At 38.8% G+C, this 14,559-nt stretch overlaps 1 protein-coding gene across 1 annotated transcript in view; it reads left to right on the plus strand.

Moving 5' to 3' along the window:
• Nucleotides 1-320: 320 nt before the first annotated feature.
• The window catches only part of SEMA3A (semaphorin 3A), a 170,913-nt gene continuing 156,674 nt past the window's right edge, over nucleotides 321-14,559 (plus strand). The window contains exon 1 of the mRNA XM_042872901.1: nucleotides 321-447. Coding sequence (XP_042728835.1) covers nucleotides 336-447 — 112 coding nt within the window. The 5' untranslated portion in view covers nucleotides 321-335. The remainder of the gene's footprint in view (nucleotides 448-14,559) is intronic.

Genomic DNA, 14,559 nt, shown 5'->3' on the forward strand with positions numbered 1-14,559 from the left:
GCCCCCGGCCCGCGCCGCCGCCCGCCCGCCGCCGCCCGCATCATGCCGCCCCCCCGCCCGCACGCCACTCGCGCCCGGGGGCTGCCTCCTTTTCCGGCCCGCGGCGTGTGCGTGAGAGGGGCTTGAAGTTACCCCGAAGGCGGCGGAGGAGAGGCGCGGGTCCGGGGCGGCTGTTGGCGGCGGCGGGGCGCGGCGGGGCGCGGCGGGGCGCGGAGCCCACCCCCATCACCTGTTACCTCCGCTCCCCAGGTTGCCTGAAGTTCCCCGGCGGCGCCCAGCAGGACGGGGAGCGCCGCGGCTCCGGCTCGCAGGGACCCTACAGTGGCTGCTGCAGCATGGGCTGGCTCAGGGGGATTGCCTTGCTTTCCTTGGGAGTATTATTAGCAGGAAGAGTGAACTGCCAGCATGTGAAGAATAACGTGCCAAGACTCAAATTATCCTATAAAGGTAAGTCTGTTGTTCTCTCTTATTCTCAGATTCCCGCTCCTCCTTGCCCGGTCACCCTCCCCCCCCCCCAACCCCCCGCCCGCTCCTCACCTTCCTCCCGTCTTTCCCTTATCTCTGGAAGGGGAAACTGTTGTATGGAGAAATTTCTGAGAAAACACTTAAAAAAAAAACACTCCGTGCTCCTGTACCCCGCAGTTTGAGCACAAAGAGTTAGTTGCGTTTGCAGACAGGGACTGGGGATCGTGCTGATCCACGAAGAGTGTTTTCTGCCTTCTGCTATTCCATCGGACTTTACTCTTTAAAACGATGAGCCTGGCCGCTCCGATCATCCCTCGTTCTGGGCACGGAGTGCAGCCCCGGTACAGATCTCTTTCAGACAGCGTGGAATAGATGAAGCTTTATATTTCCCCTTTTTAGGCATGAAATGGTTAATTTTCAAGTCATGAATATTCAGTCTGTAAAAATCTGACAATCAGATGCCTAACATAAGCAGTAGATGGTGGGTTTGCCAAGAAACTATAAACTGAAAGGAGCAGATCAGTCCAGAACAGGGGGAAAGGACTGTTATGCACTGGAAAGCACTGCCTGTGGATGTTGAGTGCAGCGCGATTTATTTGATCTGAGGTTGTGTTTGGTGTAGTCTGATGCGTTTCATTAAAGATCACAGGGAAGGTGTAACTGAAGAAAGAGCTCTGAGATTACGTTTATGTGGAAATTGTGTAATACCACTCACGCTGCAATTGTCAGTAATTAACTTTTGTACCATATTGCTAGCATTAAGAGAGGGCTCTGAAGTAGGCAGATTCTTTTCTTCACCAGAGTAGTTCCTCTGTAAGTACATTTTCAGGAGAATGCACAAAATCCGAAGAATATGTAACTGGGAAAGAAGACTGAGATGTAGGGGCTGTAGAGCATTGTTATTAAAAGGGTGTGTGTGTGTGTGTGTGTGTGCATTTTTCTCAGTAAAGCTGCTTTCTCATAATTCTCAGATTATTGGAGGTTGGGAGAAGGAGCAGCAGCTCTGATTCTGAGGGAAGGGAGGAAAAGTATCACACTACAGTGGAAAAGTGGAAAAGAGAACATGTGTGTGCACGCCTGGTCAGAAATGTCAATCCCAGTTTACAGTATAGTGGCAATACATCTCTTGCCAGTAGAAACACATTTCCTATTTTTTTTTTTTTTTTTTTTTTTTTTTTTTTTTTTTGCATGCTGCAAATGAGAGGGGGAAAGTCCTCTCTGATAAGAGGCAGATGTCATTTTAACGCTCCAGTTGAAAAAAAAAAAAGAAAAAGAAAAAAGAAAAAAAGATATTAACACCTGCAAAACTTGGATGCATTGTATGCAGTAAATACATGTGCAGAATTTTATTAAAGAATACTCATATGCATATTTGTGTGTGTTTAAACATGAAAGGATTTATGTGAAAAGAAGAGTTAAAGGGGTTCAGAATGTGTTTGTTTAGTTTTCATGAGAGAAGCCATTTCTATTTTACACAAAATTGAATATTATGAATAATGTAGACTGAAGAAAGCTACTACCATAACTACATGTCCAACAAAAATCATTAAAAACCTCTTAATTGATTCCAAACTTTCACAATCATGCCTAAACGAAGATTAGTCCATGGAAGCATTAATCCTATAAAAATATCCTGTAAAGGGGTTTAATGGCTAATTAATTATTGTTTATTATTTTTCACCCTTTTAAAGTTTATTGATGGATCAGATCTGCTCCCCCCACTTGCACAGGCTGATCTTAGAAACCAAAGGATGGCCTAATCTGGTTGGCAGTGGTTTTTTATTCCGATGCTACTGTATCCATATGCACTTTAGCAACATTTTGCTACTCCATTGATTGGTTGCTTTCCAGTTTGAGCCTTGCTGGGCAAAAAGGTCTAATTCTCATTTTGTGAGTATATCAGATACTAAATTTTGATACAAAGCCAGTCCTATATGCACACAACAGGAAACAGAAAGAAGCATTGACACTGTTTTTGTAACTGCTGGGTCGCTGTAAAAAGATAATGAGTTCAAATGCTAAGCAACCCTGCTTCCTCCCTAGCAAAGAAAGTAAACACATGTTTAATTCAAAGCAAGTTAAAGTTAAGTCTGAAGACTTACAGGAATTCTCACTCTGGCCTTTGATTCATATGTGTACTTAATCACATATTTGACTTTAAACATGTGTAACCCTAAAAATCAAATGAGACCACTCACATGCTTAACGTTAAGTACCAGTGTAAATGCTTGGCCAGGTCAAGAGGAGCGTGTTGCATGTGCTGCTGCATTGATCCCTCAGAATAGGGATATCATTATTAGCCAGGGGAAACTAAGCCTTATCAGCTGGTGCTTTTCAAGACAAATTTTCCTTCCAGCCTAGTGCACAGATAAATGTTAACACTTTGGCTAGGAACAGCTTGGAGAGCTGTAGGTATTGAAAATATGTCTTTCAGGCACTCGCTGAATACCTTACATGCTAATATGCATCTCAGGTTATACTTCACTGTTGGGTGGTGCTACATGATTTATCTCTATCCAAACTCCTTGCCATTAGGATAAGAAACTCCCCAGTCACTGATCAGTTCTGCCTCTCTTTAAAGAACTGTGGTTGAGTAAAATAAGACTTATGATATTAAAAAGAATAGGTGGGGTGTAAAGTACAAGCCAACTGACTTCTCTTTTCAGTGGCTGTCATTGTTCTTTAACATGCATGCTTTTTTTTTTTTTTTATTTTTTTTTTTATTATCTAAACAAATACCTTGGAGCTAATTGTCGGTGCTTTACTTCAGAAGAAAAGCAAGGATGCATTTTAACGTCTTGTTTTTCTCGACTGCTGGATGTCAAACATGGTTAAAAAGCTCAGGCATTTGCTTTAAAAGTTAGTGAAATGAGTCATGAAGGGTTAAAGCCCTGCCAACCCTGATTTCCTATGGTCACTTGTTTTCAAAGGTCCAGCATTAGCTCTGCCATTTCCCGGGTTGCTGGACAGAAGTTTTGGTGAACTCCCATTTTTGCTTCCTCTTAACTTCTTGTCACTCAGTCTTGTAGCAGATTTAGAAGCATCCTACAGGGCACACTGCAGATAGGAAGGGGAAGGGAAGGTGTGTAAATGCATATATTAAGGCCATGTCTGCAGCCTGAAAAGGTTCTTTCTGTTTATTGTAAAACAGAACTCTGGTTATTTGGCTTACATCACCTTGATTTTGAGATGTATTAAAGGAAGGAAATTTGAGGAGAGCATTGGGGAAATCCTTGTTCAGCTCAGGTCTGTGGAGAAACTGAACTCCTGTTCAGTAGCTCCAAACATTTTCCTCTCAGTGCATGGATTGGGAAGGTTTTACAAGGATGATATCTATCTCCTTATTTCACTCAAAGAGAATTAATATGATTAAGGGCCTGATCCAAAGCTCACTGAAGTTGGTAAGTTCTAGATCATAGCCAAACAGCTACAAAACTGAAAGCTCAGCTGAGCCCCTCAACTTCAGAGTTCCACTGTATGTGTCCTTCAAAGATTTTGTGTCTTTATTATAGAGTTAACAAGAAGCGCTATTGTTGACAGGCCAAATGTAATGGAATCTTTCCTTAAAAATGTGATGGCTTTTTGTTGTTGTTTTTTTAATTGAACGGGCTTCGCTCTCAACACGGCTGTAAGTCTCTATGCTGTGTCACCAGGTCACAGATTGTGTTCGGGAAACTTCTATTGAACAGAGAGTTATCAGAAAGATGGTGACCAAGCTGAGTGTGCAAAGTTTAAAACAATAAATACAGCCTTAACTCCAGATGGATTTTTTTGCATCGTTCATTGTTTCTTATTTTCTTTTGCTGTCCTCTGCATGGGGGGAGGTAATGTCACAAGCAGAGACAGAACCATTGACAGTAACACTTAAATATAAAAATATAAGTCCCAAAAAAGAGTTTCCATTAACAGTTCCCTGACTTACAGATTTTTCCTAAAGCAGCCCCAGTTTCTCTACGAGTAAAACTTGTGAACCCAACTTTCTCAAATCCATCTGTTGCATCCTATTTTTCTGCTGAAAATTACTAAATGCTGTAAGTATGTTTTGTAAGAGTACATGTGTGGTTCCTCTTTGTTATTGTTGCTCAATTGGATACATATTACTTGAGAACAAATAAGTGGAAAAGCATTGCACACAGATTTAGCTCTATTAGTCCCTGGCTCAATTTCAAGTCATGTTAAAAATAAGTGTTTTGTTTAAAATTGGAGTGATAGTAAGAACTGCTCCGTCTTTGACATGCAGTTGATTTACATCTTTATTTGATGGATTTTTATATGGATGAAATCCTGGCCACAGCGAGAGAAATGGCAAAGCTTCTGTCCGATTCAATCAGTGCAGCACATTGTGACGAGGGAGGAATGACACTGCTCTGAATTACCTGTATATATGCTAGGGTAAATGTGATATTCAGTTTAGGTTACTGACCTAGTTGGGTTGTAGCTGATGACCTGCTGGTAGTTTTGATTGTGGTTTTTCCTTTCAATCAAACTCAATTCAGTAACTCCATAAATATGGAGAAAGCAGGCCAGAGTGGGAGAAGGACAAGGGAGAGGAACCTCAGCCAGCACAGGCTTTCTTGAGCTGGGACCACTATTTAAGTTTGTCTCAGATTTCAAAGTATCTCTTTAAAAAGCCTCATGCTTAAACTCAGAGATAAAAGTCCCTCTAACATGCTTGAAAAGGAGAAGAAGGGCAGCCTGGATTTGGGAAGAAGACTGGGAAGGAAGGCAAGTGGGTAATGCCGTTAGGCTCATCACACTGCTCAGCTTCCACCACTCCTGCACAGGGTTTCTGCATTGCCTGGCACTCTGTGTCCTTACCATTATCTCAGTGCAGGCTGGAAGCAATGAAGACATCAGATGCAGCCATAGATTTTGTCAGAATTTTTTTTTTCTTCTTTCCCCATAAATACTGAGTACTTAAGATAAACTCTGTGTGTTGCTCTACCTTGCCTTGCTTGAGTGGGGTCTTTATGAGACATGGGAACTGTTAGGAGAGACCATAGAACAACCCAAATGAATCTTGCCTGCCTCTGTCATGTCCCACATGCTGAATGTAGGGAAAAGCTGATAAAGAAAATGCCTGAGCTCAGATCTTGCCTATATAGGGAAATTTTCAGCTCACTAATTAGGGCTTGTAACACACAAAGTAATTGGAACAAGGAGGGTGAAAACCTAGCCCAACATTTCACTTTGCATTTCCAACTTTCCCATTTAATTCCAGTGGAAAAAGTGGTTTCTGAATTACAGAGCCCGCCTTTTCTGAGAAGCTGAAGTTCTTATAATTCTTTGTGCTGCAGGGATTGCAAATGACTGAATTGTTCATGGCAGGTGCTGTACTGACAGCAGTGGACAGTCTGCTTTTTAGCTGTGTACAAGGTGTGCAGCACTTACCCCTGCTTTTTATTACAGCAGCTTTAAAAATCTTCTAGCAATCAATTTAAGCATCTGTATTTTCACTGAGTTCAATGGATCTGCTGATACATAAAGTGTTTCTAAAAATCTGCTTCTGTGCTTGAAGTCTTTCTGATCAGGTCTGAAATACCTACCTGTTTGTTTGCTTGCTTGCTTTTTTTTTTTTTCTTTCTTTCTTTTGTATGTATTTATTCCACAAAACTTAGCAGAGCAATATTTAAAATAAGAAACCCAGTCTTTGCAGGTTGCTACAATGTAAATGGATTATTTATGATAATCTCTTCTGAATATGCATCTACATATACAGAAAGAACTTACATGGAGCTCCATCCAAGAAGAAACCACTAAATGATTTGTATTTTCAGTTCCTTCTTTTTGCTTAGAAGTGTGTTTCAAGCTTTATTTAATGCATGGCTGTAATCTGATCCTTTTAATATGATTTAGGTTTGACTAATCACTGGTTCAGTGTACAACCTTTAATGCCCACAACTGGTATTAAGGAGATGTCATTTTATTTACTCCTGGGCCACAGGCATTTTGTCTTACACACACCCAGAAGATAGCAATGGAAGCACAGGTAATACAGAGTTGTTCCAATATTTTGAACGTTTTCTATATCAGTTGAAGCCTGGCTTGACCCTGAAGGAAAATCATATCTTTACCTGGGGCAATGCCTGGGTGATGGAGAGGAAAACAAATCCTTCTGAGTGGTGTCAATGGTTGTGACATTTTCCAGTTGTTTGAAAGCTAAAAAGGATAAGGCTGTCTTCAGGCTCCCACACGTTCATTTTTTTTTTAAGGAAATATGTGGGGTAGACCCCGTCAGTTCTATGTCAAAATTTTAAATGGAAGTTCTGTAGCTCATCCTGGTGCACTTGTTAATTAAGGTTACATGTGAAAGTTGCTGCTGGTGTTGTACTGGGGCTGGTGGGCGATTCAGCAAATTCCTTCCCTTGCAGGATTAAAGCTCCCTTCAGGAATGTCTGCAAGTTCACGGTCCTCCCACATAAAGCCTTCATATAGGTTAGCTGCTCTCTTGCAGTAACAGCTGTGGATGTTGAGAATAACTGTGGGGATCGTACATTTACTTGACTTTTCCTATTTTTTTCCAAGTGGGACAGTGCACAAGAGAAAGGGATGGCCACAGCTGTTTAGAGCATCAAAAATCTTAAGAGTGCTGTAGCCTTTCTCCTGCACAGTAGGAGTTCTCTGCGGTATCTTTCTCTCTCTTTTTGACTGACTGTGTCAGTCACATTAAGCTCTTGTTACTGTCAATGGGTGGAGAGGGGAACTTCCAGAGAGCTAATCTTAGGCTAGGCGCGCTGAATGAGACTTTAAGGGCGCACATCACTCTTCAGCGACTGGAAAGGAAATTAAGCTCCTTGTTCATTCATTTAGGTTTTTTTCTCACTCAGGAGGAGGATATAAAAAGAAGGTACCAGTTAAATGCTGTGGAAGAATTTAGGCTGTGTCTTGATCTCAAAACAGCCAAATTTGAGAATGTGTCTCTGTCCAAATGAGCATTTAAAGCTGTTAAAAATCTAACTACCTACACCTACGTATGCCCTCAGTTTCTGATCTGGAGGTCACCTGCAATTCGATGTAAATTTGCATCAAACCTTCAGTCACAGAGAGAAATATACAGTACTACTAAATTCTTCATTGTTCTTAAAACAATTCCCTAACTTACATTTCCCATGTCTCTCCTCCTTAATAAGCTTGTTCCAAATCCAATGACACATGCTGCAAGTGACTGTCTGGGGCTGCAGAGCTTTACTAATTTAATAGCTTAATCATTCAGAGCTTTCAATAAGCTGTCCCCTGACCAGTTCTACTACTTTCTGAAGGTTTTTAAACTTTAAATAAAAAAATTTTCAAAACCCAATTTTTTATAAGGTGGTTTGTACGTAAATATGCAAATGTGCATGTACAATCTAAAGGGCAGGTGCTGAACACTCAGTCTTCCCTTTTCAGTTGACCTATTTCATTACTGAGTGCAGGATGAAACCTAATTTAGGTTCATTTCTAAAAATTCTAAGTTTGACTTACACTTTTGGGGATTCTTTTCTCACCTTGGTGATTGCAAATTCTCCTTGAGCTGGACTCATCTACAGAAATCCGTGCAGTGTGTGAGCATTACTTTGTGTCACATCTCATTTTAATCCTTTGCTGCTTGATAGCCAAACATGGCAAAGTCAAAAGTTTTTAACATTCTTCTAATGTTTTAAAATTGTTTGACACATGTTGGGCTGCTTGCTTATCTCTCCAGCTGAATGTTGCAGAAACATTAGAAGTGAGCAGTCAAATAAAATTCTCATCTCTTATAAATATTTTCGTGCAAAGTTGGATCTTGCAGGGAACAATTCGAGGAATGAAGTAGTTATTTGCTTTCAACTTGTGCAAGGAAGAAAAAGAAAATTCTCCTTTACTCTCCACTCTAATGAAGCAAAGCTCATGTTGGTTCTGATGGCCCCTCTTGGCTCCTTTTGAAATTCCAGCCTTGTGTGAGAAAAGGACACAAAAAAGCTCTGTGAGATAATTTAAAGGATTTAGAGCTGCCTTTCAAAGGGGAGGGGTTGGTGGCCTTTTCTAGAAGCAACAGAGGATAAATACAGCTCACAAGCATCCAAAAGAGCTGCAGAGAGTGCAGGATACAGCTTTCATCAGCAGCTGACACCGGAATAGCTATCCTTTGGTATACACAGATCTGACACCTGGCACGGAACATACTGAGGTCTCTTAAGATGAAGGAAAGATTCGAAGGTGTTAATGTTAGTTTTACTTCCTTTATGGATTTCCCAGTGCAACTTTACTACTTTTTACATAAACATGTAGTCTAAAATGGCTCTGACTCCTGGTAGAGCTCTTTTTCTCCAAACACAACAAAATTCATATCAGCAATGATGAGTGTTGGTCTGTAATACCTGTAGGTTAATCTGATCTCATCCCCATCATGCAAGTCAGTGTATACATCTCTGTTCTGCTAGCCCTATATGATAGGTATAACATTCTTTCAGTTAATGGGAAGGGCAGCAGAAATATCTTTTTGTGGATAACAGTAAAAAAATTTTATCTTCCAGATTACTTTCTCATCTTCTTCACTAATACAGCAAATGAACAGCTACATCAAGACTTCTTGTTTCAACTGCTTACGAAAAACAATATAAATGGATTTCTGAATTGCATAGTCCGGAAATCACTTTATTTTTAACTTGCTGCTCTTCCAAGATGTGTCAGAGACCATCAAGTGAGAGTAAATGTAAATTCAGATGTACAGGAAGGCATGTTAACATTTTAAAAGAACCCTTGTTGTCACTTATCTGAAATGTTCTAAATATTCACAAGACAGTATTTGAAGGATGTCGGTTGTGCAGTTATCAGGATGGTAACCCTTCCGCCACATTGCTGTTCAAAATATGAATCCCCAGTCATACATACTGCAGTCATAATAACTGACCTCAAAGAATTGGGCAAGCAAGATTTCATCTCATGAGAAAAGATTTAGAAATTTATAAATTTTGAAAGAATATTCCATATAACTCTTCTTAAAGGAATGTTTTGAAAGTGAAAATAAGAATGACTGTTGGACATTTTGGTTTTCTTTGCAGTCTGGAGTATAGAAAGCAAAATTTACATAAATTTATCATTCTAAACTTTTCAGATTTTCCCAGACCCTTTTTCCATCTGTGATGTTTTACTCCGTACAGGGAACAGTAGTCTACTGAGTATTTTACTTCCTTTTCTGACATCCCTTTTCAATTTTGCGTCTTTCATCATTCTTCTAACACCCATTGCAACTCTTTAGTGGACAACAGTCATGCAAATTAGGAAAGTTTTTTTAGCCTCACCCACAAGTGGAAGTTGGAGGTTAACAGAAACCCAACACCATGGCTGAAGGTACACAGGAAATCTGTACTGTAACAGGAATGAAAGAAAACACCATAAATGTGAAATCCTATTAATTCTTTGGCTCTTCTCTGTCAGCTTCTTCACCTCAAAGTGATATTAAGTAATCTCATGAGGAATTGCTCAAGGTCAGAGACTTGCTGTGCTTATTCAGCGCTGTATCCACTCTCAGAATAATCTCATTAATGTATATATTCAAAATTCAGCCAGAACTTAGTTTTGATCAACATACAAAGACCTTACGGGTATATTAAAGTCATTACAATATTATATTCACAAATCTGTTTGTTTGTAACATGAAACAAGTGCCTTTTATCCAGAAAGGCCATACAAATTAATGCAATTTAGATATTCTAGATGGTTCTATGTAGGATAACTTTACAATATTTTTTGGACTTTCTACCTTTATTTCACACTAAGCACACTGTGAAGGTGATTACAGATGGCTTCATCTGAAGAAAAGGAACCTTTATGTTTAGTCTTTGCAATTCTGTCTACAGAAGTATGTGAGAGCTTGCAAGAACCTGGCCCAGTTCTTTAAGTTTAAACTAGACCTCTCCTTTTTACTTTTGTAACCATAGCAGAAAATCAACTTGAAAAACAAAGGGAGAGTAAGATAATGCTTTTTTTTTGTGTGTGTGCTTATCAGACAAAACTAAAAACCTTTAGACACTTCCCTTTCCACTCAGTCTGAACATACCTTAACAGAGGTGTCTAATACTCCTCTGCCCTTACATGCATATGTGCTTACCAAGAGATTCTGAACTCTAAACTTCTTTTTCTTTCCATACATAGTCCTTTTTCTCACTCTCCATGCCCCATGCTTTCCATCCATCTCCAGGAGAAGTGCATCCCTTCTCTGTCACTGGGGAAATATTTGCTAATCAGCTCAGTCAGATATAATTGCCTGTCATTTGTGACTCGCTCATTGGAAAACTATAGCCTAACAGCCTTAGTTCAAATCTCATAATGAGGATTAACTGTTATAATGAATTCAGAAAGGGAATTATGCATCTCCATAAGATTTCTAAAATAAATAAGAGATCGCCTGTTCCCTCTGTCAGCCTGGCCTCTGTGAAGATAAAATTGGTTGTTTGTACATTCCACGTATCTTGTATGGGACATGTAAATTTTATCATTAGTGAACTAACACGAGGAATTTCTTTGCTTTGCTTTTATGCTTTCTCATGCCACTTACATGATGTCATGATTGCTTTGAATAACGTTCTTCTTCTACAATACAATACCAATTTTCATGCTATTAATTAAGAAATACAGAAGAGACACATACATGGTTTTGGTGAGGCAAAATTCTGTAGTTTGACTTGTTAGACTAGGATACCTTATCAAAGCATACTGTTTGTGTTGGTTTGGTGATGCTAGAAAAGCTAAATTCAATTCTGGAGGCTGCCATTCAGATCATCAGAAACCAACACAAAAGATTCAGTTTACTGAAGTAAAGAAACTTTTGCATTTGCCTTCTCATTATCAAATCTCATGTGTACTATTAATCTATATTAGAAATTTTAAGCTATTAGCAATTATCCTAATGTAAATCAAATATAACTTCATTAAATGATTGTGTCTGCAGTGGTGCAAGAGAGAAGGGAATTAGACCACTGATACTGCTCATTGACATTGCTCCAAAGAGAATGAGGACAAGACTGAGCAACACACCTTCCATATTTTAACATGATTTGCATAGATGAGTCTATAAGCAACTTTTTAAAGGACATTTCTCGTAATTGCCATTCTCTTAAAACTGTTTTCTGTCAGTGTGTAGGAATATGACAAATGCTGAATTTTGTTTCACTGGAGGTTCACCACCATTACTATGCATACAAACTATTTTACCTTATGCCAGACATATGGTAGTGATCAATGTATGTAAATTGTATGAGGAGAAGTGAAATATGACTTTATAGGCTAGGAAGCATGTACTTGTTTCTGGTTATAAGACACTGGAACTTTAATTCTTATAACAAATTTTCTTTGAAAATAAAAGCTAGTGAGCAGGAAGAGTAGCAATAATTTTTGATAATCACCATGAAGGAACAATACTGTCCTGAGCAGAGCAACTCAGTTAGACTCTTTGGACATCAGGATTTAGCAGAGAATTGCTTGCATGTGCCAGCCAAAAGATGAACCTGTGGTGTGCAGAGATGAAGAGATGAGCTGCTATGGGTCCACTTTTTAGTGAGTCCATACCATGGGCTCAGCAGCACAACTCAAGTTTTTCCAAACATAATGATTTAACAGAAAGGTATATTCTGTTCACTTTCATCCCTATACATCATGTTCGTGCATCCATCATGCATCCATCATGAAATTCAACCTATTCTAAAAAATCAGGTTTTCTTGAGAGTTTGAGTTGTTTTGTTGGATACTGACTGATGGAGAAAAAAAACACATAGCTTAAATCAGTTCTGCCTTTCAAATACTTTTCAAAATTGCTCTCTCTCAGCCCATCCTTGAGAAACTGATTCTAATTTTGTGACGAAAATGTATTCACTTTGTACTCAAGTTTTTTTTTTTTTGTTCTCCTTTCTTTTTCTTTTTTTTTTTTTTTTTTTTTTCCTTTTTTTTTTTTTCTATTTCATATTCAGTATTGCAGAGCAGGAAACTAATCTAGAGTCTGACAGGCCTTTATTCTAAGGTATTGTCATATTCTTCAATCTGAACTGAAAATGGACAGATCACTGGCTTTCATAAATGTGCTGAGAAGCTGTCAAAGCTCTTATTTGCATGTGAATGGTCAGCCGAGATATGAAGAGAGATATGTAAATAATTCTGCAGCTAGCTCCTGACAAAGATTGTTGCACTTCAAAGTGCTGTGAAAAGCAGTACCATAAAACTTTAACCTATTCACAGGTATGGAAACTCCCATGCCTTAAATAGATTTATTGTAATGATGACCATTTGGGGAAAAGTGAATCTTACAAAGCAAGATCAAGTCTTCCACAACTATACATTTTCTGCTTCTTTTAATATTGAAAAAAAAAAAACAACCTTTTCTTAAACCTCTTAAACCTTAAACCTCCTCTTCCTCCCCAAGGGGGGGGGGGGAAGAATAGAAAGAAATAATAAAGAAAGAACAAGACCTGAGAGGTAAGCAGATATAGACCTTCACTGAAGAACCAGAGGAAGGAATGGAAGGAACGTAAAGGATATGAGTATTATTCTGAATCGTGTCTGTTAGTGCCTATTCCAAGAGACATTCAAAATAATTCATTATTTGAATCTGGTTTACAAACCACTCAGTGTTTCACTATTCTCCACTGTCGCACTTCAATATGTGTTTAACTGGGTAGGATAGGTAGATGGTTTAGTTTAATGCTAAGCATATCCTTCAAAAGGTGCAGTTCTTCATGCATGCAGTGGAGCAAAATAAATGAAAATAAGACAGTAGAACAAGGAACATGAAGTAAAAATCTTAATAGGCTCTGTGCCAGACAGTTTTCTATATGTTTTATTGTACTTTGTGTCTGCATAGAATTGGCATGTGTATATATGGAGAGAGAAAGATTTACTAAGCCTTTCATGCCTGAAACAGCTCCAAAAAGTGTGATTAGGCAGGCACAAAGGGTTCCAAAGTAAAGTTCACCTCAGAAAGTGCTGTGAATTATGTACCTACCTGTTAATCATGAGATAACGTGGGACTGTTGCTGTAGTTTACCGAGCAATAATCATTTTCCTTGATATTATTTTGTAGTTTCCATCTACTTACCTCAAAATACCACGATGTGTTTCATTCCAGCTCCATAATTCAGTAAATAGTTCGTGTCACCCCTGTAATCATTTATAGCACACATTTTCTTTCTCAAAAAGATTCTGTGCACTAATTTGATCTGGTTAAATTATGCTGAAAAGGATTCACAGAAACAAAGTTAAATGCAATTTCATTCACTGAATTTAGAAAGGGCAATTGTTCAAAGGCTCTGGGATTTGCTAAATCACACTAATATTCCTGTAACAAAATGTGATTTGTCTGAGTATTTATGAGAAGATTAAAAATGAAAATAAAAGAACTGATGTTACAAACTCCTACTCACAAGAGTAGTGCAACTGATTTTAATATACATGGCACTCTGGCGTGAAGTGCCCTTTTGGGAGGCTCTGTACGTTCTTCTTCACATGTGGAATAATAATCCATAAAAAAACAAGCAATTATTTGGAACACTTGAAACTGTTGAGCTTTGCCCAGTTAATGGGAAGAAATGAGGCAAACACTATTCAAAATGTTGTTCTGTTTCCAAATTAAATAGTTTTTATCCAGTAACAGTCTTTCTTGATTCTACTTATGCCATAAGATCCACACTGCTCTAAAATACCACAAGAAGAGCATTCTTTGCCTTGTTGTGTTTTGGAGCATCCTCATGTCGAGCGGGACACAAAAATGTCAAGTGAAGTCTCCACAGCAACTCTGGCTCAGCCTGGTGGATCTTTGAGTCATTTTTAGGATATGTATAAATGTCAATTAAATTTTTTTTTTTTTAATGTCAAAGCAAGTTTAAACTGAGTTTGTGAGCAGTGAAGTACATTGTGTCTTACTTTATCTCAGTTTTCCCTTCTAAAGGCCTTTCATTTCAAATATTCTATGTAGAATTCTGTGTACATAACATAGAGCACAAATTAGACACAAGTCAACCTTGAAGCTGTTCCACTGATTTTAGCACAGTAACTTTAGATAAGTAATACTTAAGTCTGGCAATAGATTTTCCATAATGAAATCATTCTGTTTCAGTAACCATTTCCATATCTTTCTGAAGAGGTCAC

Source organism: Lagopus leucura, unplaced genomic scaffold (genome assembly GCF_019238085.1).
Source record: "Lagopus leucura isolate 7727_CA_CO unplaced genomic scaffold, USGS_WTPT01 Super-Scaffold_100008, whole genome shotgun sequence".
NCBI classification, from domain to species: Eukaryota; Metazoa; Chordata; class Aves; order Galliformes; family Phasianidae; genus Lagopus; species Lagopus leucura.